The 27,531-nt window shown below is 49.3% G+C and overlaps 1 protein-coding gene and 2 pseudogenes across 3 annotated transcripts; 1 reads left to right on the plus strand and 2 right to left on the minus strand.

The window, feature by feature from the left end:
- Positions 1-722: 722 nt before the first annotated feature.
- Positions 723-20,486, minus strand: LOC136656018 (PC-esterase domain-containing protein 1B-like). 3 transcript variants are annotated; one of them, XM_066632833.1, is made up of 9 exons: positions 20,415-20,486; positions 15,800-15,922; positions 10,740-10,875; positions 8,884-8,963; positions 8,249-8,469; positions 7,385-7,562; positions 5,706-5,946; positions 4,394-4,918; positions 723-3,595 (listed from the first exon to the last, which is right to left on the minus strand). In XM_066632833.1, the coding sequence occupies exons 3-9, from the start codon at positions 10,828-10,830 to the stop codon at positions 3,384-3,386; spliced, it is 1,548 nt and encodes a 515-aa protein (XP_066488930.1). In that variant the 5' UTR covers positions 10,831-10,875; positions 15,800-15,922; positions 20,415-20,486; the 3' UTR covers positions 723-3,383. The 3 variants fall into 3 exon arrangements, with proteins under 3 accessions (XP_066488930.1, XP_066488929.1, XP_066488928.1); XM_066632832.1 differs by lacking the exon at positions 20,415-20,486 and adding an exon at positions 16,115-16,176; XM_066632831.1 differs by lacking the exon at positions 20,415-20,486 and having other exon boundaries at positions 15,800-16,045.
- Positions 18,980-19,099, minus strand: LOC136656592 (5S ribosomal RNA; annotated as a pseudogene).
- Positions 20,487-25,335: 4,849 nt separating the features above from the next.
- Positions 25,336-25,456, plus strand: LOC136656359 (5S ribosomal RNA; annotated as a pseudogene).
- Positions 25,457-27,531: the final 2,075 nt, after the last annotated feature.

The following is a 27,531-nucleotide window of genomic DNA, read 5'->3' on the forward strand; positions in this document are numbered from 1 at the left end:
TTTTTTTTTAAACCTCATATGCTTTTCCCTACCAGTACAGTAACAGCAGTTATGTGGCACTCCCCAGAGCAGAAACTTGGTCCATCCAGCTCAGCATCGTTTCCACTGTGCGGAGGAGACTGTCTGGCAAGGGGTGGGGGGGTCTTTCCTAGACCTGTCAGAAATGCAGGAGTTGCTGGGAACTTCCTGCATGCAACACAAATATTCTGCCCATGCATTATGGCCCCTTCCGATATGATGCTTTGAGGAATTATCTAACATGGTATGAAAAATGATGGCCTCTCCCATCCGCCCCTTCTGAGTGGCTTCTCCACTGAAGCTCTCTTTGAGACTGCAGCAGTGTGAATTGATCACAATAGCCACACCTTCCAATGCACCAAGGATGGCCTGCAAAACACAGAACAGGAATGGGTACCTGAGCAGCTGACATGCTGGAGCAGGCCAAAGGCAATTTTATCAGGGTCCAGCAGGCAGGAGAAAAAAAGGTGACTCTTTGGGAAGCCTATAGTGGGGAATTCCTATAAAGTTGACCCTTTTCCCTAAGGATCCGATAGCCCACCTGAGAGATCTCACTTTGCCAAACCTGGTCCAGCAACCTGGATCTAATTATGTCTACCTTTCAGTGTGCTGTTCTGCAAACAAAATTCAAACCTCTTTATTTATTTATTTATTTATTTATTTATTTATTTATTTATTTATTTATTTATTATTAACAACAACAACAACAACAGTATTTATATACCGCTTTTCAACAGAAAGTTCACAAAGCGGTTTACAGAAAAAAATCAAATAACTAATGGCTCCCTGTCCCAAAAGGGCTCACAATCTAAAAGGATGCAAAAGAACACCAGCAAACAGCCACTAGAAAAGACAGTGCTGGGGTGAGGAGGTCATTACTCTCCCCCTGCTAAATAAAAGATTATCCACTTTATTATCCACTTCCCTATCTCAAGGGCTTAAAAAAGTCACCTCTATAGATCTGCAGTTGATCAGGCCACAAATTTAACTACCAGAATCTTTGGAAGGAGAGTACAAAGACCAGGCTCTACACAAAAATACTACAGATGTTGCACAGAGTACTGAAATAACTGCCACTGGTACCTTAGTCTCTATCCCTGTTCATACTCAACTAAGGACACAATCCTAACCAACTTTCCAGCACTGGCTTAGCTGTGCCAGTGGGGCATGTGCTGCATCCTGCAGTTGGGGGGCAGTTACGGAGGCCTCCTCAAGGTAAGGCAATGTTTGTTCCCTTACCTCGGAGTTGCGTTGCCCTTACCTTGGTGCTGGAAAGTTGGTTAGGATTGCACCCTAAACACTCAGCCAGGTGAGCTGGTAGGAAATTCCTGGTGGACAGGGAGGAGACACCTGCTGAACCACCACTTGGGATTCTTTCAGGAAGCTGGCTGGTTCTTCGAACTGTTTCCTTCCCCTTCCCTGCAACTGATGACCACATCACACTTGAACATGTGTCCCATGCGTGAAGCCATTCCTGAGAGGAGATGCTGATTTTATTTAAAAATCTGACACTCTGTAAGGGGTGTATGTATCAGAGAATTCCAGCCAGGCTCAGTGTGTGGTGTGTAACATTGGCCATTCCTGCCCCTGCTGTAGCTGGACCCTAAATCCTACAGGACTCGGTTAAAGTCCCATCTCTGCCATTGACGGAGGCAGATCACTTTCAGCCTCTACCTGTAAGATGGGAGCAAAACTGACATCATCATCATCATTATTAATAAGCACTCTCTAGCATTCAAAGCACTTCATAGACATTGTCTTGCAGTCCTCACAACAGCCCTGTAAAGTGAATCGGTATTATTATCCTCATATTGGAGCTGTAGAACTGAAACGGGGGGGGGGGGGCTTGCCTAAGGCCACCATGTGGGTCTATAGCAGAGATAGGATGTTGTAACCATAATCAAAATAAAGACTAACACTCCAAAAAGATTTTTAAAATGACCTTTATTCTTCAACTCAAACAAAGACATATTGCATTGCTAAAAGAGAGGTTTGTCTTCTAAATTAGAGGTTCTTAAACTTTTTACTGTGTCACACCCCATAATGCCTTGCAGCTTCTGGATAGTCGGTCTGCAGCCCACTAAAGATTGGGTTGTGACCCACAGTTTGAAAACTGCTGTTTTAAATAATGATTTCAAGGGGCAAAATAAATACATCCCTCTTGCAGAATCCAGGCAGTGGTGGCATGTCAACAGCCGGATAACAAGGCAAGAATTGCTTTCCACCTGGAGGAGTTTAAAATACCCCGAAAAATATGTCCAGACTGAACAATTCTTGGCTAAACAGCAACTTCCACGCAGGGAGCGCGAGTCTGAAGAAAGGCCTTCTGCGCAAATGCCACTGAAATGCCTGGAAGCCACAGAAGAGCCAGCCTGGCTCATTTCAGTGTGGCTCACGCAGTAGGCTGTTCCTCCACATCGTGCCCAGCATGGTAGCTCCTGTCTGTGCTGGGTCAGGGGACTCTAGTGCAGGACAAACATCAGGGCTCTGGCATCCCATGGAAGGAAAGAAACATACTATAGTGGGAAAGAGATTGAGGGCCCAATCCTGTCTAACTTTCCAGCACCAATGCAGTCACAATTCAGCCCTGAGAGAAGGGAACAAATGGTCCCTTGTTTTGAGGTCTCCATGAGTGCTGCTGCACCGCATGGCTGCATCAGCGCTGCAGGTTGGACAGGATTGGGCCCTAAGGCACTTCTGGCAAAAGGACTGGCAGGTCCAGACAAGTGGCTTCAACCACTCGCATTGTGGGTCCCAAACCTGAACAAGGCACTTCTGCCTGCTTCCCCCACTCGGGTGTGAACAGAGACGTCTTCAAGACAAGACCCTTCTGCAACTGACACTTTAACGAAGAAGTGCCCATCTCCCCTCCCTCTGCCAAGGAAGCAACAAAGGATGCTGTTACAAAAACAAAAGGGGAAGACCTGATCTGCAGCATAATCTCGACAAAAAGCACAAAGGAGCTTTATACAGCATTGCAATCAATACCATCACCAGCAGTGCAATCCTACGCATCTCCACTCAGAAGCAGCCCCACTGAGTCAAGAGGGTTTTTCTCCCACGGAAGCATGTACAGGACTGCAAGCTACCTCTTCACTCTGCTTCTGCAGGAACAGTGTGAGTAAAAGTGTGGGGAAGCCGGGGCAGGTTTCCCCCCCCCCCCCACCAGCACCAAGGCAGCTCAAGTGCTGCTTCACAGAAGCAGTTTGGTCCCATTGAGAGCATGTCACAAAAGGCAATTCATGGTCTCAGGCACAGGCAGAAGTGACGGCTCCATGCCTTCTGCAGAAGCCCCCCAGAGCAGCAGGCAAGCTGGTCCCATCAGGGTGCCTGTAGAGTGCAGGAGAAGAAGGTCCAGGCTCCAACTAGTAGGAAGGTCCCCATTTTTTGAAGGGAGGCCTCTCCCAGTGTGGCACGGTGTAGGGGGCAGCAGCTGGGCGCCTGCGGTAGGGCCGGCGACGCATGACAAAGTCATTGTGGTGCCCGGGTGGGACTCCTCTAGGCATCTCCGGCTGGAAGTAAGGTGGTGCGTTCGGTGCATCCAAACTGGGATCCCAGAAGCCGTCGTGATGCATTTCTGAGCGGAAGCAAGCAGAAGACAAAAGGCGTAACAGTTGGGGGCAGGCTAACCTGTGCAGGGCCTGTTTGTCAACAGCAGGGCTCTAACTGCAACTCCCGACAGCAGAGCTGCCCCCTTCTCCTCCCTGCAACCTGGACTCTCCCTGCCTGAGCCCCTGCTTCGTGTTCTCTTGCAAACTGAGGATGGCCACTGGCAACGTGAGACTGAACCCTTCATTTCAATGGGGCTTGCGCAGGAGGCCTCTCCACCGGATCAGGCCCACTGCCTTTTCCCTTCGATTTGTAGGGTCAGACTCTAGTGCAAGCCACATACACTCCAGGATACAGGGGGAAACCACCTGGCCCCATCTTGGGGTGCCTTTTGCTGCCTGGTCAGAACTTCCGCTGTTGGGACACTGGCAGTCATGCTCCTTGGTGGCTCTGAATGTTTTTATTCATTCATTCCTGGAAGCCGCTTTGGAGTGCTTGCAAAAAAAAGGCAGGGCAAAAATTATTAAAAGGAAAGAGAGTGAGCAATCTGACTGACCGGAGAAGGAACAGACACAACCAACATCTAACACTGGCTCTCAGGGACTATCCAGGCTTGTTGCCCTTCATCTCTCTTACCGTTCCAGACCTGCTCTTCCTCCCTTTTGCCCATTTCCACACATCTGGTTGCACTACCAAATCGCGGCCCACTTCCAATCCTTCCCCAAGACCCAACTCTTCACAAGAGCCAGGGCCTGGGGGGCTGGGGACGGGGGCTCTCATTCAGAGTGCAAAAGAGACAGCATTTTGTGGGGGAAACAGAATCTACCTTCTGGATAGGGTGGGGGAAGCTGGTCGCCTTCCCAGTTGATACATTCATCCGAGGGCGCATGGTTGGAGTTGAAGTCACAGTGGAGAGCTTGATTGTTGCTGGCACTGAATCTACCTTCCGCATAGGGTGGGGAGAGCTGAACGTCTTCCCAGTAGTTACATTCATCCAAGGGTGCACGGTCACACTGGAAAGTGGGGTCGTTGCTGGGACCAAACTGGAAAGGAGCAGGGTTCTCGTCAAACTGGGAAGGGGGGAAGTCCTCGTTAAATTCGGAGCAGGGCTGGAACATGTGTGGTGCTGGTGGTGGCGGCCGCGGCATCCTTGGCCACAGATGCGGTGGCGGCGGCATCCTTGGCCATAAATGTGGTGGGGGCGGTGGCGGCCGCAGCCTTGGCCGCAAACGTGGTGGTGGCCTTCGCCACAGGTGTTGTGGTGGTGGCCGCCTTGGCCGCAGATGTGGCAGTGAAACCAACGGCCATGGGGAGGAAGACTGATCTGCAACATTTCCATTCCAGTCTAATCCTGTACAGGAGAGAGGAGAGAGCTGGTTATTCTGGAGCAAGGACAGGCCGGCTTCTGTCTCGAATGGCTTACTTTTTAAAAACCAGCTCTGTGGTCTTCCGTTCTATATGATCTATACATCTGCAAAGGATGAAAGAGGGCATCTTCAGAATCTGCATAAGAAGAGCCCTGAGGGATCAGGCCAGGGGCCCATCTAGTCCAGCTTCCTGTCCCTCACAGTGGCCCACCAGAAGCCTCTGGGAGCACACAAGACCACAAGACTGCCTCCTCTTGCCACTCTGTTGTTGGTACTCTGAGATTGCCCACTTCTAAAAACCAGAGGCTGCATATAGTCACAGCTTTTAACCCAGGGTGGACTTTTCCTCCATCAATCTATCCAAGCCCCTTTTAAAGGAATCTGAGCCAGGTGCCATCACAGTATCCTGTGGCAAGGAGTTCCACATCTCTTAACTGTTAAGCTGTAAATAAGAATCTACATGAAAGATTAATTAGGAATCTGTAATTAAACATCTACACAAATGAAGACCTTCCATTGACTTCAGAGGGTTCTTTTCAATCTGGTTCCTTGGGGGCATGGCCCAGGACTATAGGGGTCCTTGTATTCAGAATCAATCTTGCATTTTATTTTTTTAAGTCTCTAGCCCTCATGCCTGCACATGCACAGCCCCGACTGAAACATTCTCCTCTACTACAGCTGTAATCTTATATTTCGTCACCTTCCAAATGTCCAGCTTTGCATTTTTTCCACTCTCTCGGTCCATCCAGTCCTCCACCCGCCCTCACCCACCTTGAATCATCATCTTCTTCTCTGGTTCCACTCCCCAGGCGTTGGCCATGTGGGTCAGCAAAAGATTGGTGATATATCGGTGCACCCAGCTGTCCCAGTGGACGCCGTCCGTGTCCAGCTTGCTCCTGAGAAAGCGGAAAGAGTAGTGCAGGTCGAGGACATCAAACTCGTAGCAGCAGGCCAGCGTGGCGCTGTAGAAGTTCGCCTTCAAGATGTCAGTGGGAGTCGCTTGGTTTGTCATCTGGGAAAGGAGAGGGGAGGGGCTGAGTCTGGGGCAATGTGCACAGAGGACCCTGTGAGCTGGTCATGTCACACAAGGCAGGCACAACAGATGCAGTGGCCCTATACAGAAGCAGGCCACCATGAGATGGAGAGGGCTGGACTATGGGCCCCAGGCTGGCTGGGCTCCTCTGTTGGTTTTCTGACTTCAAGGCTGGAATTAGAAGCCAATGCAGATGAGGGGCTGCCCCCTCCCCCCAAAAGAGCAGTCCTCCCTCTTCCTGGGTCCAGTCCAACCACAGAAAATTGTGATGCCCCTGCAGTGCCACAACTTTCTCTGCTCCTGCAGAATGAAGCAAAGGAGTGGGGTGGCATTCCAGGGGCAGGGAGGGAAAGAGGGTGCAGGGTTGCCGATTTCAAGAGTTAGCCGTGCATGTGCTGGAGTGAAGGGTTCCAGCCTAAGAGAGATGCAGTGCAACAGTAGCATAGCTAGAGGGGGTGCAAAGCACTAAGTTTTGCACAGTGCCTCATGGCAGCTTGCAACTGGTCCCTCTCCCTCCCTTCTGCAGCAATTCCAAGCCACTCGAGCAAAATGGAAGAGGCGCCTGTTTTGTGCTAGCAGCCTAGAATGGCTCTGAAAGGGAGGGGGTCCTTGCATGCCGTGGTGAGGTGCCATGCAAAACTTAGTGCTTTGCACCCCCTCTAGCTCTGCTGCTGCAGTACAGTGATCAGTGTCAAGCAAGGCCTGGGCCACTAAACATAAGAAGAGCCCCGTTGGATCAGGCCCAAGGCCCATCTAGTCCAGCTTCCTGCATCTCACAGCGGCCCACCAGATGCCTCAGGGAGCTCACAAGACAACAAGATACCTGCATCTTCTTGCCACTCCCTTGCACCTGGCGTGCCAGAGCTAGCCTACTTCTCAAACCAGGAGGTTTTAGTTCAGATCTGATCTTAGTTCACTCTGAGTTCAAATCCCTCCTCAGCCAGGAGAGTGACTTTAGATCAGTCAACCCCTCTGAGCCGAAACAATCTCACAAAGTGGTGACGCTAAAGCGGAGGGGTGTGGAAAAGACCACATTCCATCCTTGGAGGGAGGACAAGATAAAACAGCAACACTGAAATACCATCTTTTTACTTTCTGGTTCCCCAGCCTTTCACTTCTTTGGGCTAAAGATGAAGGAGATGCTCAGTGCTTGGGAACACGACTGATAACTGCTGGGACTGGCAGAGAGAGAACAGGAAAATAAAGCAGTGGCCACACGGCATTGAGAGAAAGCCATGAGAAACCAGGGGAAACTAGCATGACATAGACAAGGCAAGGCTAGAGCACCCCTTCCTGACAGGCTACCTTTTCTACATTCAAGGTATTTGTCCCTCACACAAAACACAAGCCACAGCCTGAGCACCTCCATGAGAACTGGGTCAGAATGCCACCCTGGCCAAGGAGCAGCAATTCCTACCCCGGGCTCCAGGTAAGCGCGCTGAACTTTCTGTCCCAGGGGCATTGCCGTATTCCAAATGACGAGGCAGTCGGGAGGGAGGATCTCCTTCAGCTTGCCCAAGAGGGTGTGCAGGTTCTGCCAGTACTCTCGAAAGGCCTTCTCTAGGTGACCCTCTTTGGAAACCCCGTCATTGTATCTGTGCAGAAGGAGAAAATGCAATTAACACCAATCAGTCCAAAATTCAAAACATTTCATCACAAGGCCTGCCCTCCACCCGGTGGCGTAGCTGGAGGGGGGTGGAGTACTCAGCCTGGAGGGGAGGTGGGCGAGCGGCCCCTCCCTTCGGAGCCATTCCCGGCAGGGGGGGAATGGAGCCATACGGCTCTGTTTTGCCCCCCCCAGGAATGCCACTCGCCCACCTCCCCTCCAGACTGAGTGCTCAGCCCCCCCTCCAGCTACGCCACCACCTCCACCCCAACAGAATTTCTCTCCATATTGGAGAGGAGTGGGTGCAAATGGGCAAGAGTCGTGTTTCCCCAATTGTTCCATGGAATTAGTCAGCAACTAATTTGTTGCTGAGTCAGTGTTATTATCCCCCTATACATTACTGCCCAGCCAAGTGCTTCTGGGAAGTCCACCCAAGGTTCATCCAAAAACATGAGGGTTGGACTGAGGGAAAGTAATTCTTACTTTTACGTATGCTCTAAAAGCAAATCTTTGGGGGCTTGAGAGCAAAGCACGCCTTTGCCACCAGAAGTTTGCAGGGAAGTATAGCTTCAGCCCTACCTCTACCAGCCGTGACGCAACCTGACCCTGAAACCCCCAAGGCGCCACCAAGGCCTGGGCACGCCTGGGCAGAGGGGGAGCTGTGGTCACTGTTACCTGTTGAGATCCCAGAGGCAGGAATTTAAGATGACAACATCTGGAGGTGGCCCGGCTTTGAAGTCACTGAGGATGCTCTCCACGTAGGCGGAATAGATGCGGGTGAGGAAGTAGTAGCGGACCAGGTGGTGATCGGTGCGATACTGGCGCGCCTCGCAGTAACTGGTCTTGTTGTGTCGCTCACCCCCTTCCACCAGGCGGTCGTTCGCAAAGCTCTCGGTCTGCAAACGGACATCAGCATCAGAAAAGAGGACTTCCTCTGGTCACCGCCAACCAGAACATCTCTCGTACCAAGTCTTAGTCTGCAGGAACACAATCACAGGGCTGTAGGGGCCAGAAAGCCATGCAGTTCACCACCACCACACTCTCCTGCGCAAGAGCCATTCAACCGCTTGTGCCTTCCCTCCCCAGAGACCCACTCTTTGTGCAAGAAGAGCCTAACGTTCCACTGACCTCACTGCACCCCACTCGCACCGCCCCTTCTCCTGTGTCTACATCCAGATAGGAGGACCCACGAGGCAGGGGCCTGCTCACTGCTCTGTTGCCAAGGACTCTGCACACTGATGACACTACGTTCATAAAACAAACCACACTGAAAAGAGAGATTCCAAAAAGGGTCTCAGTCACTCCAGCACCTTCAACTTCAGCTGTTTGTTGGTGAGCATCTTCTTTTTCTGCAGGAAGTAGATCATGTCTTTATAAATCGCCCGGTGAACTGCAAGGAGAAAAGGCATCATCAAAGACTCGGGAGCAGCCACAAGACACATGCCCTGCCCAGAAGAGTCCTCTGTCCCTTGTGAGCAGTGCCTGATGTGTGCCAAAACCTCTGTCTTGGTTTCAGTTTCTTGCTGGGGATTTCTTTAGTAATTTATATGCTTTAATTTAGATAAGCTGCTGTGAGATAAGCTTGGAGTCTGCAATGTTCCACCCTGCAGCTAAGCAATGCTTTGCATTCCTGAAAACCAGCTTCAAACTGCAGTTTTCACCCCCTGCTGCAGGCCACCATCCACCTGCCAAACTGTTTCTTTCCTCCATGCAGACATGGTGTGCCAAGAAATGGCATCCAGAGCTATTTGTTAATGCATAAAAACAGTCATGTCTTTGCCACAGTGAAGAGTATTCCTGTCAAGCCACATGACTTCAATGAGCATCTCAAAGAGACGTTGCGTTAACCCCAGGAGCAGGTGGTCCACTTGCATCCAAAGGGCCCACCATCTTCCTCTAGTTGCGGTCCCAACCCCTTAAGCCCACGCTTGTTCCAGCCTATCTCCCAGTCACTGCTCACCTGACCTCAGCAAGCCAGAGGTCTCACCAGAGGACCTGAAAGCACAGGTAGGTTGAACAGGTATAGATGGTGCTCAAGGGAGTAAGTGCCTAGCATGGCTCAGGAAGGGAATTGTTGCCCACCAGGCAGCAAGGAAAGGTTGGCTGGCTTTGGTGGCCAACCCATTGTAGCCAGGCCACTCTGCTTGACCATGACCTCCTGGCACCTCCAAAATGCAAATCCTTTGTACACCTCCCCCAAGTCCAAGCCCAGGAAGAGAGGCGGGGACTCATCCCCCAACCTTTTCTATAGCCTGAAGCTAGAAAGAGAGGCAGGGACTGGGCTGCTCAGCCACAATGCTTTTGAGGCACTCTTGGTAGGCGAAGGGGCCAATCAGCCACTTGTCACCTGAGTTCAGAAGCAGGCTGTCTCTGAATGCCAGCTGCAAGGGAGTGGCAACAGGACGCAAGTATTTTGTTGTCTTGTGTGCTCTCTGTAAGATACACTGTAAGATACAGGAAGCTGGACTAGATGGGCCTTGGGCCTGATCCAGTGGGGCTGTTCTTATGTTCTTAACTACAATTCCCAGGAGGCCTTGCAGGTCTCTTGTGATCTGGTGTGCTCCCTGGGGCATTTGGTGGGCTGCTGTGAGATACAGGAAGCTGGACTAGATGGGCCTCTGGCCTGATCCAGTGGGGCTGTTCTTATGTTCTTAACTACAATTCCCAGGAGGCCTTGCAGGTCTCTTGTTATCTGGTGTGCTCCCTGGGGCATTTGGTGGGCCACTGTAAGATACAGGAAGCTGGACTAGATGGGCCTTGGGCCTGATCCAGCAGGGCTCTTCATATGTTGCCCCGCTCTACACTGAAGCTAGCAAGAAGAGCCAAAGGGCTGGTCGCCTGGACTCACCTCTTACTGGGCACTCCTAGCAACTGCAGAGCCAAAGCAAGCCCATCCCTTCCCTCACTAGCTTTAACCTGGAGGGAAAAGACCTAGCATGCTTCAGTCGGACCCCACCCCAAGCTGGTCCCCCAACTTTGAAGCCAGGGACAAGGAGGGACCATTCCTACCCCACTTCTGCCCAGCCGTTTCACAGCTGGGAGGATAACTGGGGCTCACTGGAACCCTTGCCCTGGCCAGAGAAAATGGAGAACCCTGACAAATCACCCCCTCACTGGCACAGATCCCTTCCCAGTCTGACACCGATGTGAACACAGAAATACTCACTAGAGTCACCCAGGATCACGACAAACTTGTTGTGAAGGAGTTGACGGGCTTCTTCTGGAGTGAAGTGGTATATATTTCCTAGGGGGATCATAGCAACATTCAAGGCGCTGCACCCCAGCAGACAACAAACCTGCTCCTGCAATAAGAAAGGAAGACATCAGACAGACCTAGTCCCTGCCTTGGCTAGAAGGCCAGGCCGGCATTCTCCAGGCTGCAGTACACAATCTGCAGGAGGTCTGGTCTAGAGGGTAGAGCCTCCGTCTGCCTGAAGATAACATCCACAAGGTCGCCAGTTCGAGGCCACCGGCACCGTGCGACCTTGAAGCAGCTGACAAGCTGAAGCCGAGCTATTCCATCTGCTCTGAGCGTGGGAGGGTGGAGGCCAGAATGTGAAGCCAGATCGGAATGAAACACCTTGAATGTAGTCATTCTTGAAAGAAAGAACCTTCTTTGAAATTGTAAAAATCCCTATTTAATAAGGGATTTAAATAAAGCCTGCCTATGTAAACCGCCTTGAATTAAGTCTTGAATAAAGACCAAGAAAGGTGGTATATAAATACCTGTTGTTGTTGTTGTTGTTGTTGTTGTTACACAATCATTCTTCAGTTGCTTTGGAGCTCCTTTCATGGGAGAGTGTGTGGTACACGTGTTGTCATCTAACAAACCTGCAAGGCAGGCGGCCCTTAGGGTCAAACTACGCTGTATGGTGATAGCATATTTTGGTCATTTTTTCTTTTCTTTGGTTAAATAGCATGTAGAGGTCGAGCATGTGAATCACATCAAAACCATAGTGAGATTTGGGGGGGGGAGCGGCTCTAGTATGGTGTGCACCATGGTGCCAATCCCACTGTACAGCACATGCTACTGAACACACAGTCTTTAGCAAAGCAGAACATAAATCCTGGCCAAACACCCAAAACATGCTGCCATAAATGTGCCTTCTGGTCCTGAGAAACAGTAATTTGCCCAGAGACACCAAGAGCACAATCCTACTCATGTCTACAAGTTCCACTGTACAGGACTGCAGTCCAGGAGAACTGTCTGGCTAAGTAGGAATCTGGATCTCCTGCTTCTAAATACCAACATATTTTAATCCCACGCACTGTCCACACATCTCCACAGAGGCAAAGGTGGTGCTGGAGTCACACAACCAAGAGCCAAGTCTAACTGTGAGTGGTGGCTCCTTTGATCTGTGAGATCTTGGCTGGATCCCAACAAAGCTAACTGTGCAAACCTAGTCCTCATGGGATTGCTGTCAGAATTGAGGGACAGGGGCCAGCTGTGCTGTGCTGAGCACTTTGGAATCGCGCTTTCCACATGCACTGCCTCTGACGCATTCTCAGCATCACCTGGTAGGACAAAGTTCCAAACAACACAGTCCTGGAACGAGCTGGAATCCCTAGCATGTATGCACTGCTGAAACAGAGACGCCTGCGTTGGCTCCGTCATGTCGTGAGAATGGATGATGGCCGGATCCCAAAGGATCTCCTCTATGGAGAACTCGTGCAAGGAAAGCGCCCTACAGGTAGACCACAGCTGCGATACAAGGACATCTGCAAGAGGGATCTCAAGGCCTTAGGAGTGGACCTCAACAAGTGGGAAACCCTGGCCTCTGAGCGGCCCGCTTGGAGGCAGGCTGTGCAGCATGGCCTTTCCCAGTTTGAAGAGACACTTGGCCAGCAGTCTGAGGCTAAGAGGCAAAGAAGGAAGGCCCACAGCCAGGGAGACAGGCCAGGGACAGACTGCACTTGCTCCCAGTGTGGAAGGGATTGTCACTCCTGAATCGGCCTTTTCAGCCACACTAGACGCTGTTCCAGAACCACCTTTCAGAGCGTGATACCATAGTCTTTCGAGGCTGAAGGTTGCCAACTGAATCACCACCCTATATGGAACATTTTAAAGGGGCAGGAGCTGAACTGTCCCAGGCACACGCCACTGAGATCCTCTGCTCAATGGACACAGATGTGCCACCTCCTGCGCATGGCCCTCTCTCATACTCTGGATTTAGGATTGCCAAGTGACCAGAACAGCCTGACTAGTGCTGCATAGGTTCAAGGAGTGCCTCAAGGACAATATAGTGTTTAGAAACTGGTGGCTCCATGGATTGACTCATTCAAACATGCCAGCAACTGACAGCCTGCCCAAACATCAAGAAGGCCTCCAAGGAAGAAGGCTCTACATTAGTGAACTTCATTTATATTTATTAAAATATTTTATAAGCCATTTGAACCAAAGGATTTTCATATTATTTTCCAGAAAGGTGCTGGGGAACTTTATGGAACTTTTGGTATTCCCAAAGGAGCCCAATTTTGCAGGACAGATGCAAAATGTTGAAACAGATGGATGTCTGGCCTGATCCAGTAGAGCTTTGCCCGTATTTGTGACTACAGTCATCAGATAAGAACCATATCTCCAACCTTACAGTATTGTCCCTCTGACCACATTCCTATGGACTTTATCAAGAACCGGATGCCACAAAAATTCCTTTTGGTATTTATGCCTAGCGCTGCCCTTGAGGTGCATTCTTATCTCCTGCACGGAGGAGACATGGGGAAGGTTAAAGAATTTGTTACAAAATCCCCAACATCTCTCAGCTCCTGTTTCAGGGACTGCCACCCAAATAAAATCTTGACCTGAAAGAGAACTGCAGCCCCTGGCTTGTTTTGGAAAAGAAAAATTAGCAGAGGAATTGCATTTATCTGAGCAACCTCCAGAGAAGTAGCCAGGCAGGGGTAGCCCTATTGCCACAACAACAAACACAACCCTTGTGGCACCTTAAAAGACTGGTAGATTCATTCTGATGCCTTGTCAGATTTATGAAGTGTGATTAGAATTTTAAATTTTTGTTTTACACGCGCACACACACATACAGGTATGAAGGAAAAAATGGTACATGCAGGGGGTCCAAAGGCCATGAAATGCAAAGGTTCCCAACAGTATGCAAGTTAAGCACTGAAGCTATACACAATGGAAGACATCAGCCACGGCCGGAGGTCCAGAGACTTTGGTCATCCATGGTGGCTCATCAAACTCTGTGGTCATCAAGACCCTGCCCTAACCTCATAGGTCTCCTCCAAAAATGCAGCAGGAGATTAAGGTCAATCCCCTATACCCCTCATTATCATCAAGCATGGAGTGGGGAGGTGCAATCCTACACACACTTTCCTGGGAGTAAGCCACATTGGATACAATGGAACTTACTTCCAGCCACTGGCCTGGCCAGCTTCCAACCTAAAACTTTCTGCTCCAACTTTCCTAACACCACCTTGGCAGAGAAAAGTAGACATGTATAGGATTGTGCTTAACAGTCATAATTAATGCCATATTATTTATTTGTTTCTTTAAAACATTTATAACCTGCTTTTCCCATAGCTCAAGGCAGCTTACAAAACTTAATCCATAAAATACAGCAAAAAATTATAAAATGAACAGTTAAAATCCAGAACATCATTGCCAATACAGCAAACAGGATTATATAGTAATTCCAAATACCCAAAGGCAGTGACAAGTAATATCTATAAAAGCTTAAGTAACATTAAAATCAAACAAATAATTATATAGTTGGGAATAATTATATAGTCAGGATGTCTTTATCAGAGAAAATCTTTTTCACTTCTTCATAAAAATCCTAAGCGTGGCAGCTACATGGCAGCCCGATCCTATGCTTGTCTACTCAGAAGTAAGTCTCATTAGAGTCAATGGGGTTTACTCCCAGGAAAGTGTGGATAGGATTGGGCTGTGAGTCTCTGACTTGAAAAACTTACAATTCTCGGTATAAATTTATGTTGGATTTGCAAATTAAGCTCCATGAACCCACATTTTGCTGTGGCCTTTCAGCAAACAGCCAGTTGGATGGTTTTAAAGGGAGATTGGGCCAATTCCTGGTGGACAAGTCTACTATTCATGACCACTGGAAATGTGACCAACGGGTTCAGCATCACATTGCCTCTGAATATCAGGGGTAGGGAGCAATGACAAGAGAGCACAATGACTTTCCCGCCTGCTTGTGGGATTCCCAGAGACAACTGGTGGGCAACTCTGAGAAACAGATGGATCTCTGGCCTGATCCAGTAGAGCTTTGCCTGTATTTGTGACTACAGTTATCAGATAAGAACCATATCTCCAACCTTACAGTATTGTCCCTCTGACCACAAGAGCTTTGGGCAAGCCCAGGCTTGTCCATTCTAAGCAGATAATTCCACATCAACTTGAAATAAAGCAAGAAAATTCAAAGAAATCTCCTGCACAGGTTTCCACTCTCTTCCACTGCCCTTTCTAACAAGGTCACCTCTGCAAACTATCCAATTTAAGGGGTTCTTTTCCAGCATCAAAGAACTGAAAAGCGTTTTGTGGATTGAAAAAGCACCCAAGAAACTAACTGCTATTATTTTGGCACACATCTGTGCCAAAAGCATGCAAAGGAATCTGTCAGAATGGAGATGTAGGTCAGATACTGAAGATGCAACCAAGTCCTACTTGGGACTCCACTGCCAAGTAACTGTATATAGGATTGCACTCTTATTCAAGCCCATTTGCTAATTATTTCAATGGGACCAACTCCCATAATGTACTTAGGATTGCAGGCTGCAATGAGAAAAGTTGAGAGGAAGAAGTTGGTGATGTAAAATTAAGGCTGGGGGGAAATGTTTTGGGTCAAACTCCCTCCTATCCAAGCCTCTCTTCAACCTGCAACTCTCACAAAGCTTTTCCAGAGCAACTTGCCAGAGCGACAGATCTGGTCACACATTCTCACCCAGATGTCCGGTTCAACTTTCAGGATCTTTCAGTTAGCAGGCCCAGAAAAGCCTTTCTCTCTCTCTTCTCACCCTCTCCTCCTAAGTAAGGACAGGAAGTAACAAGCCCTCTAGACTAGGCATTTAGTCAAGAGAAAAACACATTTCTAAAGTTGACTATTGTCTAAATCCTTAACTCCGTTGTTGATTAACCAACAGGAAGCAAGCCACCCACATTCTGCAGTAATGTCTGGGTAAAAACAGCTTTACAAAAAAAATAATAATAAAGCCAGTAAGGGGAAAAAAAAGAGGAACCAAAAAGTTTACCTCCAGACAGTCTGAACTTGAAACAAATCACGCTGCTGCAGACCTGGGGAGATCAGGACTCACAGGACTCACAGACGCGTCACTCAGGGATGGCCGCAGCAGGTTAGAATTCAAAATCCTTGCCTGCATTAATGAACACAGTATTTAACACCATTTATCTCTTGTGTGCTTGGACTCACACGCTGGCTGGAAAGTCTGTCTACTGCAGAGAGGAGCAGTCACAGCTGGTGAACACCAAAACTTCCGGTGGCAGCATCAGAGACAGAGAAAGAAAGAAACACAACAAGTCTCTGGTTTGCATTTCACAACACCCACCTACTCACTTTAAGCTGTTTCCCTGCAGGGAAAGATACAGGGCTCTGGAAAATGAATAGAATGGCCAGCTCTTGAGATAAAGGACTCTGGCACATACACCATTAAGAAGGGGGGAGTAGAACAATTCTTTCCTTTTCTGGCAACAGGCCCCAAAGTTCATGCACTTGCACGCACGCACACAGACATAAAAATACAGGCTAGCTTTTTCCTGTTCAGTTAGCAACCCTAGAACTGAATTACACGGGGAAGACCGCATACGAACTCTGGGTTCCCTTGCTATCTCTCCTTAAAGAACAGCAACCCAAATAAACATGACCACAAAAGTGGCACATCCTGAATCTGAAGTTTCATGTGTGCAGGGGAAGACAGCAGGGGGTTTCAGACTGATTTTCACCTTGGATTGGAGTGCAATGTTACATTTCTTTGTATGACACGTGCAGTGAGTTCATGCATGTGGGGGGACACATCTTAATCACATTCATGTGAATCTCTAGAGACCATCTACATGTGTACAGTTGTACTTGCATAGGGCTCTTTCCACACCTTACTCTTTCAGATTGCACAGGTTTGACTATGTGTCTATGTGTCAAATGACTGTGTGCAGGTCCAGCCTGCCACAGATTCCTGTTCCCCCCACATTCACCACATCAGCAGGTTGAACCACAAGCAACCAGTGAATAACCACTGTGACTAAATACCAGAGAACAAAGCGGGAGTCAAACTTGGAACTGGTGCTTTTCAACTTGTTCATAAACGACCTGGAGACAGGGATAAGCAGCAAAGTGGCCAAGTTTGTGGGTGACACTAAACTTTTCCAGGTGGCGAAAACCAGACGGGATTGTAAAGTACTCCAGAAGGATCTCTCCAAACTGGGAGAATGGGCAGCAAAATGACAGCTGCTTTTCAATGTAAGTCAGCTTAAGTGATGCACACTGGGGCAAGAAATCAAAATTTCACATAAACACTGCTGGGTTCAGAGCCGTCTGTGACAGATCAGGAGAGAGATCTTGGGTTGCTTGATGGAAGTGTTGACCCAGAGTGTGGCAGTGGTGAAGAAGGCCAATTCCATGCTTGGGATAATTAAAAATGGGATTGAGAATAATATGGCCAATATTATTATGCTAGTGTACAAATTGATTGTAAGGTCAATTTCCCTGCCTAAATTATCCAATTTCCCTGCAAAGTTATTTCCCATCTCTCTCCTTTTTAATGCAAGATGTTTACCAAGTCAAGTGTTTGAGAAACAGAAATTCAACAAGCAAAGGTTTTCCATGCCTGTGACAGAGCTGATAAGGCAGGAGAGACCCCAACAAGGGAGGAAAAAAGACAAAGGGGACAGTCCCACCCAGGGAGGTTGTGAACAGTCCTTGTACTATTCCATGTTGGCATCCTTCAGTCTGGGAAGACTATGGTATCACGCTCTGAATGGTGGTTCTGGAACAGAGTGTCCTCTCCAGTGTGCGAAGCCTGGGTAAAGTGGGTATGGAGGACAGACTGTTATCCATGCAGCAAATCCCCCCTCTCCACATCGCTGAAATGGTCCAATGGAAAGACAGAGGCCAATATGGTTGGGTCCAGCGGCGTCGCAGGAGTTGCCAGAACGTGACTGTGTTCAGCCATGACCTGCCTCAGGGACTCCGGCTCCAGATTTTGCCTTGAGGTTGACTCCTGAAGCCTTTTCCATAAATGGATGTAGCCACAAGGCAGTGGAGGTTTGGGATCAGAGTTTTCCTTCTCTAAGATGAGCTGCCTTCCCAGGCTAACAAGTCCAATCTACCTGGTGGCTTAGTCACCTCTTATGACAAGTACAGCCAAACTGAGGGCCTATTCTTGTTCCCCAGCCCCCAGGGGAGCCCCCTTGTACTATACAAAATAATGATCACTTCATTATATCATTATATGTGCATACAGGAACAGGACTGCCTATGTAAAGATGTCACTTCATGCATCTGCTAGAGTGAGCTCTAGACCACAAAAGTGTCTGCTGAAGTTTCTTAAGGTGCTACAAGATTCTTTGTGGTTTTTGCTGCCCACCCCTCCAGAAGCTGGAATCCCACCCAAGTGCATCCACAGCAGGGATATTATGAACAAGGGCAAAACAACCCAAGTGGTTCATTTGCACAAAAGGAAAAATTCCTTGTGGCCTCAAACGTGGGCATGCCCACAAAGAAAACTCATCAGTTTATTGAACAGCCCTCTTGTGGGAAGTCTCACAACTAGTTGCACAAAGTGCTGGACTTATATAGGGACTCAGAGGAACACCTGCTAGTCCCATGGTTCCCAAACATTTAGCAATGGGACCTACTTTTTAAAACAAGGTGGGTGTTCTGACCCACAGTTTGGGAACTACTGTAAGAAGCAATACAATAACAGTTCACTTCCTTGTTAAGCTACAACAGACCTACTTGTAGAATCTAATTAGTATGACTTCACATGCAAGGCAAGACATAAATCTTACATTAATACCAAGATGTAATTAAGCATTCGAGTACGTAATTAGATATTGTGGTAGAGTTCAGCTGCACTTATATACGTATAAAGGCAAGGACAATACATCAAGATTAAAGCCAAATGGAATTATGTCCAGAAGGGACACAGGAAGTATCCATGGCTGAACAATAGTCTCTGAACAATAGTCTCTGGCCAAGTCCAGACCCTAATCCAGCAGGGTCCTTCGGATGTCAGTAGCTGATGTCAAGCGTTCACAGCTTCAGCACTGCAGCTTAAATCTTGTGATACAAAGGGCACAATCCTAACCAGGTCTACTCAGAAGTAAGTCCTATTTTGTTCAATGGGGCTTACTCTCCGGAAAGTGTGGTTAGGATTGGTGGTTGGCAACCTTCAGTCTCGAAAGACTCTGGTATAAGCCTACAGCCCCAGGTATTCCCAGGCGGTCTCCCATCCAAGTACTAACCAGGCCTGGCTCTGCTTAGCTTCCGAGATCAGATGAGATCAGGCATGTGCAGGGTAACAGTTGCTGCATATGGTTAGGATTGCAGCCACAGATAAAATAAAAATGCTGATTTTTATAAGAAATAAACCTTATTTCTCCCACATAGCCATAAGAATTCAAGGGGCTAAGCACTGGCTTCTGCCATATGTACAGTTGCTTTTGCCAAACAGGCCACTGGGCCATCCTGTTCAATGTTGCCTACACTGACTGGCAGTGACTCTCCTGGGTCTTGGGGGGGCTTTCCGAGCCCTACTTGGGGATGCTGCCAGGGATGGAAGCTGGGACCTCCCGGAAGCAATGCAGCTATCCTACCACTCAGCTACAGCAGTGGTGTAGCTAGATGGGGGGGGCAAAGCAATAAGTTTTGCAGGTGCAAGTGGACCCTCCCCTTTGGAACCATGGGGGGCGGTAAGGTGGAGGCATTTGCCTCTGTTTTGCTCCCACACCCAGACTGGCTCCAAGGGGAAGGGGCCCCCTGCATGGTGCACTGAGGCGCCTGCAAAACTTAGTGCTTTCCCCCCCTCTAGCTACGCCACTGCTGACATGCTTCTGTCCATCCATCAGTAGGGTCTTCTTGTTCTTACACGTAGTTCTTCAGCTACCCTGGAAACCTCACTGCCAAGCAGCCTCGCATCGGGCAGGCGGTTTCAGGAAATCAGTTCAAACACTACTCTGGGCGACCGCACAACAGCCCGACAAAGTTGGCCGGAGCTCCGATTTCCCCTCCCCCAGTGGCTGAGAGCCCGAGCCTAGCCATACCTACTCAGAAGGAAATCCCACTGTAGTAAGTGAGGCTTCCCCCCAGGTAAGTGTGGGCAGGACTGCAGTCTCAGCCCAGTCCTAGCCACACTTTCCTGGGAGTAAGCCCCACTGACTATAATGGGACTTACTCCTGAGTAGACACTCATCGGATGGGGCTGGGTAGACACTCATCGGATGGGGCTGGGGTCCCGCCCCAGGACCTCACGGACGGCCCGCTTTCCCAACTCACCCGCCTCTCCTTCCAGCCGCCAGGCTCGCCTCCCGCGGGATGCTCCGCCACTCCCCCGGGATGCCTGGATGGGCGGTCCGCAGCAGAGGCTCGCCAGGCAGTCCTGGGCAGGGACGGAGCCCAAGCCCAGGCAGGTCTACTCAGAAGTAAGTCCCATGATAGTCAGTGGGGCTTACTCCCAGGAAAGCGTGGATAGCATCCCAGCCTGAGAGCCCAAGCAGGTCTACTCAGAAGCCAGCTCCACCACAGTCAATGGGGCTTACTCCCGGGAAAGAGCGTCTAGGATCCCAGCCTTAGAGCCCAAGCCCAGGCAGGTCTACTCAGAAGTGAGTCCCATGATAGTCAATGGGGCTTACCTCCAGGAAAGTGTGGCAGCCTTGGTCTCCCTGCAGAGACGCTCCTCCGGGCTGCTGCCCCCCGCGAGATGCTTCCAGGGCTCTGGCCGGACGCGGGAACCGAAAGCGAAACTGCTGCCCAGTGGCGTAGCCAGAAGGGGGGCAAAGCGCTAAGTTTTGCAAGGAGCCTCCCCCTCGGAGCCAGCCTTTGTCTCCGTGTTGCTCCCCCGCCCGGAATGGCTCCGAAGGGGAGGGGTCGTTTGCACGCCGCGGGGAGGCTCCCTGCAAAACTTACCGCTTTGCCCCCCTCTGGCTACGCCACTGCCCACCACCGCACCTGGACAGGCAGGAGTCCAGCAGGTGCTCCGCTCCACGAACTCTGCTGCCACGGTGTGGATCACATATGAACCCCATTTCAGCCTTTTCTCTGGCCTGGAAGTCCCACACTGCACCTCTTGCTCTCCAGTTCAGCCCCCCTGGGTGCCCTGTAAAAGTCTGGGGGAACAGTCCTAGAACCCCATTTCTAGGGAGAGTCTAGCAAATGTCTGTGCACACATCCTATACCCAGTGTTTCTCAAACTGTGGGTCACAAGCCCATTTCAGGTGGGTCCCCATTCATTTCAATATTCTATTTTTAATATGTTAGACTTGATGCTCCCATGGTATGTGACTGCGTTTGGGGAAATGTCACAGATCTGTACCTTTAACAGGCCACTATATATATGCTTTTACAATAATAGTAAATGGGACTTACTCCTGGTGAACCAGCTGGTGAACAGGAGTGTTCCCAAACTCCTGAGTAAGTGTGGGTAGGATTACAGCCTAGAATTGTTAAAAACTGTCCTGCTTGATGATATCGCTTCTGGTGGGTCCTAACAAATTCTCAATATAAAAAGTGGGTCCCAGTGCTAAAAGTTGGAGAACCACTGATATGTAATATGTAAGATATTATGTATGTAAGATTTATAGGCCTTGAGCTATTGGAAGACCTTCATTCATTCATATAAGTTCATCTTTAATATATTCATTTATGTAAACTTATGTGAATTTATTTAAATTTTAAATGTAAATTAATTCTTTTTTTCCCTGCCCCCCCCCCCCACAGTGTCAGAGAGATGATGTGGCCCTCCTGCCAAAAACTTTGGACACCCCTGCAATAGAGGACAGAGTGCTGCCTATACCTTTAACCTTTGTCTAGAAGAGGGAATTTTGACCCATGCAGCTTACTCTTCCATGTTGAGCTGCACCTGCCAAATTCCCTCTTTTAGACAATGGTTAAAGGCATAGATTGTCCTCCATTGCATCTGGTCACCCTGCCCCATTGGGATATCACATAAGTGGGTCACACAAATCTAGTCTTTTTCCACTTTGCACAGACAGAGGCTGGGATACAGGCTTGGTCCAATCCTCCCAGTCTCTACGAATCAACTTTCCCATCTGTAAAATGGGACATTAATTATTAGAATTGAAGCAAAGCAGCAACTGAGGAGAGGGGATTAAGTAGTTTTCTTCCATATAGCTTACCCTGCACATGCCCGATCTTGGAAGCTAAGCAGGGTCAGGCCTGGTTAGTACTTGGATGGGAGACTGCCTGGGAATACCAGGTGCTGTAGGCTTATACCGCAGTCTTTCGAGACTGAAGGTTGCCAACCAGTTTTCTTCCTTTGGCTGGATGTTGTGGTGGCAGATCAGAGAGGTTTGGGGGGACTCCAGACTCTGTTCAGTCCCTCAAAATACCAACAGTGGATTTGTCTCCTAAATTGAGAGGGCACTGATTCAAGATAACTGACAGGCCAGAGACACAAAGATCATGTTCTGGTTGTGGGCTTCCCACTCCCAGCAATTGGTGGGCCCTAAATGCTGGGTCTAGATGGGCCATTACTTGACCTCATTGTGGCCTATTCTTACCTCCTCAAGAGTCATTCATGCAAATAGGGTGTTAAGTATTCCATGATCACAAGGCAAGGCCATCTCTACCATCATTCCCCCCACCACAGCTTCTGAACCTGGACTGGGAAATGCCCTGGAGAATAACTACCAACCAACTTCTCCTCTTAAACCTGTGGCCCCTTGCCACACCTGAGGGCAGCAACCTTCATATGCTAATTCTGCACTGTGTGAAAAGTCCTTTCTTTTGTGTTCCCTGAGTCTCAGCCCCTTACATCTGGATGACCCCAAGTAATAGGAAAGGGAGAAAAATTCAACATTCAGGGTTTTAGAGGGCAGGTCCTCTTATGGATTAGGAATTGTTTGAAGACCAGGAAGCAGAGAGTAGGTATCAATGAGCAATTTTCACAGTGGTAAAAAAGTGTGCCCCAAGGATTAAGACCCTGCTCTTTAATTTAGGGCGCAATCCTAACCCCTTATGTCAGAACTTTCCAGCACTGGCATAGCCCTGCCAATGGGACGTGTGCTGCATCCTGCAGTTGAGTGTCACTCACTGAGCCCTCCTCAAAGTAAGGGAATGTTTGTTCCCTTAGCTCAGAGCTGCATTGCCCTTATGTCAGTGCTAGAAAGCTGGAAAGCACTGACATAAGGGGTTAGGATTGCCTCTTATTCATAAATGACTTGGAGTTGGGAATCAGACAGCCAAGGTTGCAGACAACAAAAAGCTTTTCCAGGTGGTGAAGACCAGAAGGGATTGTGAAGATTTCCAGAAAGACCTCTTTAAACTGGGGGACCAGGCAGCTAAATGGCAGATGTGCTTCAATGTAAGTAAGCGCAAAGTGATGCACATTGCTTGATGAATGTGTCAAGCCCATGTGCAGCAAGGCCAATCCCATGCTTAAGTTCATTAAAAAAGGGATTGAGAATCAAAACAACCAATATGATTATGCCATTGTAAAAACAAATAGTAAGGCCACAATCTGGAGTATTGTGTCCAGCTCTGGTTGCCACATCTCAAAAAGGATATAGTGGTGTTACCCTTGGTGATTTCTTGAATTATTTTTTATTATTCTCTTTAATAATCATGGACTGTATATGTTCTTATGCCAGGCAGCACCATTCAAATCAGGCCTGCCTGCTTATGCCAAATTTCCATGCATTCTGGGCTATTTGTGAATCAATGGACAATGGACACTGTTTGCTCTGAGACCCAAGTCAGACATTTGAGGCCCCTGACCTCTGCTACTGCCTTGCAAGTCATAAATCCAGAGGAAGACAACAAGGCAATAAAACACCAGCTTGTGGGTGCATGGTGGTGGTGCCATCAGGTCTGCCAGACCACCCTTATCAGAGACATTGATTACTTTTAAGGGCTTAGGATAGATAACTAATCTATCAATCTCAATGCCTGAAGCACATCTAGTTAGGAACCCCCAGCTTGCTGTGCCTTGATCAGCATAAGCATCCCCCCAGAATCCAATAAATATTGGGGGCCAATCTAACCATCTGTGAGACTCCTGAAGTGAGGCAGAGACCCCTGGTGTCTTGAGTCTCCAGAGCATTGCAGGGACCTCCCCACTGAGATTTGGCAAGCTATCTTCAGGAAGACCCTTATCATCCTGCTGTGACCAGTGGCATAGCCAGAGCACTAAAATGACAGTATACAAGATTATTGTGAGTTTAGGACTGGATGTCATGAACTCCCTGAACTCCCCTGGGGGCTGGGGGATAAGAATAGGCCCTCAGTTTGGCTGTACTTGTTGTAAGAGGTGACTAAACAGTCACCGGGTAGATGGGACTGGTCAGCCTGGGAAGGCAGCTCATCTGAGAGAAGGAAAACTCTGATCCCAAACCTCCACTGCCTTGTGGCTACATCCAGTTACGGAAAAGGCTTCAGGAGTCAACCTCGAGGCAAAATCCGGAGCCGGAGTCCCTGAGGCAGTTCATGGCTGAACACAGTCATGTTCTGCGGCTGGAACCAGCTGTATTGGCTTCTGCCTTTCCATTGGACCATTTCAGCGACGCAGAGAGGGGGGATTTGCTGCATGGGTAACAGCCTATCCTCCATACCTACTTTACCCAGGCTTCGCGCACTGGAGAGGACACTCTGTTCCAGATCCACCATTCAGAGCGCGATACCATAGTACCATAGTCTTCCGAGACTGAAGGATGCCAACATGGCAGGACTGGATGCTGTGGATGAGCCTGGCACAGAGCTGCAGCCTGTGAGGCCAAGCTTAGCGAGTTTGCCTGGAAGGGACAAAACAGAGTCGGCAAAGACCAAAGCATGTTTACTGGCCGAAGGAGCTCCTTAAATGGCAGCTTTCCTCCCATCAGCACCTTCAAGGACATTGGCCTCAGGGAGGGTGCTGTAAGGTGATTTCTCCCCTCCTCCCCCCTCCCGGGAGTGAATGAAGACAAATGGTGCATATCAGCTGGCAGAGTCTGGAAGAGGCTCTTTGGGTGGGAGAAGATAAGAATATGAGAAAAGCCCTCTGGATCAGACCAGGGGCCCATCTGGTCCACCCCTCTGCCTCCCACCACTGGCCCTCAGGCAGGAAAGACAAGCCTCCTTGTCTCCCAGTGTTGTTCCAGCAGTCTGGCAAGGCACTGCTGGAACAACACTGGGAGACAAGTGCCTCCCTCTCTTCTCAATCAACCCCCTGCTCTGCTCACCATTTGTTGCTCCTTCCTTGTTTCTAAGCCTGTGAGAGACAAAAACAGCCAAGCCGGGTCTTGTGGCACCTTCAAGGCTTCAAAGCTCATTGCCTGCCCAAGCAAAAGGTCCATATCACAGGCACCCCCTCTTGTCACCTTGGCTTTTCCTTTCCCCACAGGGGATCTGCTTCTGCCCATTCCCTCCTGCCATTTGGCCACACACCCTTCGCCCCCCACCCCCATTTCTAGGGTAGTGGGTTATGGCTGCAAAGCTCTACCTACTTCCCTGAGAGTGAGCTTGATTGAACTCACGGGGCCCAACTTCTGGATATACATGCATGGGCTTGCCATGCGCAAACCTTCTTCTTCTGCCTGTTCCCATGTTCCAGCACAAGTGATATATGGACAAACTGTACCCTGAACATGCCCAATCTCGTCTGATCTCGGAAGCTAAGCAGGGTCAGGCCTGGTTAGTACTTGGATGGGAGACCGCCTGGGAATACTGGGTGCTGTAGGCTTAGACCATAGTCTCGGAAGCTAAGCAGGGTCAGGCCTGGCTAGTACTTGGATGTGAGACCGCCTGGGAATACCGGGGGCTGTAGGCTTATACCATGATCTCGGAAGCTAAGCAGGGTCAGGCCTGGTTAGTACTTGGATGGGAGACCGCCTGGGAATACCGGGGGCTGTAGGCTTATACCATGATCTCGGAAGCTAAGCAGGGTCAGGCCTGGTTAGTACTTGGATGGGAGACCGCCTGGGAATACCGGGTGCTGTAGGCTTATACCATGATCTCAGAAGCTAAGCAGAGTCAGGCCTGGTTAGTACTTGGATGGGAGACCGCCTGGGGATACCGGGTGCTGTAGGCTTATACTATGATCTCGGAAGCTAAGCAGAGTCAGGCCTGGTTAGTACTTGGATGGGAGACCGCCTGGGAATACCGGGTGCTGTAGGCTTATACCATAGTCTTTCGAGACTGAAGGTTGCCAACCAACCAACCATTGTGTTCGGTGACTTTGGGCCAAATCCTGTCCAACTTTCCAGCCCTGGTGTAGCCGTGCCAATGGGGTTTGCACTGCATCCTGTGGTGGGAGGGTAGTTATGGAGGCCTCCACAAGGTAAGGGAATGCTTGTTCCCTTGCCTTGGGGCTGGGAGCAGCTGCATCAGTACTGGAAAGTTGGATAGGATTGGGCCCTTTGTATTTTACTGCAGTAATTACTACCAACATCTTGAGTAACACCGGAATGCTTTGGCTTTATTTTGTAATGGTTCAAAAACTCCTAAAAAAGAAGTGACATCGCATGACACCCACCCCTGGCATCCCAGGTCCCCTGACCATCTGTTGGCCATGGCACCTTTGCTCTCAAGGTGGCCTTCTTCATTGCTTCATGCTTCACTTTAGAGTGGAAATGTGCTGCTCTATAAGACATCTGAGGATTTGGGAACTGGGTTCGGAGCGAGATTTGTTCCTGTTGTGTTTTCTTGCTGTTTGGGGCAAGACTTTAAACTTTATATGAATCATCTTTTTAATGCTATTTTTTTATTTGTTTAATTGAGCTCTGATGAACAGCTTTGCCTTTATTTGTGAAACAAGTCAGGATAAAAACATAAGAACAGCCCCGCTGGACCAGGCCAAAGGCCCATCTAGTCCAGCTTCCTGTATCACACAGCGGCCCACCAGATGCTTCAGGGAACACACTAGACAACAGACACAACCTGTGTCCCGGTGCCCTCCCCTGCATCTGGCAGTCAGAGGCAGCTTGCCTCTACCTTGCACTTACCTACCATGACTTGGAACCCGTGATGAACTTTTCTTCCAGAAATTTGTCCAATTCCCTCTTAAAGGCATCTAGGCAAGATCACTACTTCCTGTGGCAAGGAGTTCCACAGACTAATTACATGCTGGATACAGTTCTTCTAAGAAATAGATTTTCTTTTCTTTCTTTCTTTACAACAGGCCCCCCACTTATATCTCCTTATATTTTTCAGAAGTAGCCTTTCAAACACATTGATTGATTGATTGATTGATTGATTGATTGATTGATTGATTGATACATACATACTGTCCTTCCTCCAAAGAGCTCAGGGCGGTGTACAGAGCTACTCCCCTCCTTTTGTCCTCACAACAACCCTGTGAGGTAAGTGAGGCTGAGAGACCCAAGGTCACCCAGGAAGCTTCGTGGCTGAGGGGGATACGCACCTGGATCTTCCAGGTCTCAGTTCCCCTCCCAAACCACCACACCACCCTGGCACACACAGCCCTCTTTAGGGGAAGGATTTGAGTATGCCACAATGCGTAACCGAAGCAAGTGAGCCAAGCTGCATTGTCCAGGGAGAGAGGAGAGCCTGGTCCATCAGAACCTCAGAAGAGCCACCTGGCTGGACCAGGACAAGGCCACCCAGGCCAGCCCCCTGTATGTCACAGGAGCCCACCAGCTGTGTCCTATTGCCACGCTTCTTGCCCCAGGAAGCCTGCAGTGCACAGCCAGGCACAGAAAGGGGAGGGATGCGCTGCGCGGAGAGGAGCAGCCTCCAGGGGGCAGCGAAGAGCCACTGCTGAGCCTCTGCCCTGGACCAAGATGGCGGCGGCCGCCT

The sequence above is a fragment of the Tiliqua scincoides genome, chromosome 6, assembly GCF_035046505.1.
Source record: "Tiliqua scincoides isolate rTilSci1 chromosome 6, rTilSci1.hap2, whole genome shotgun sequence".
Lineage (NCBI taxonomy): Eukaryota > Metazoa > Chordata > Lepidosauria > Squamata > Scincidae > Tiliqua > Tiliqua scincoides.

Coding starts and splice junctions, on each gene's coding strand:
- LOC136656018 (XM_066632833.1), bottom strand. CDS start 10,830: ATGATCCCCCTAGGAAATATATACCACTTCACTCCAGAAGAAGCCCGT. Junction 5,947..7,384: donor GCGCTTACCTGGAGCCCGGG/GTAGGAATTGCT, acceptor CTCCTTTCCCAG/ATGACAAACCAAGCGACTCC. Junction 3,596..4,393: donor TCCCCCACCCTATCCAGAAG/GTAGATTCTGTT, acceptor GCTTCCGCTCAG/AAATGCATCACGACGGCTTC.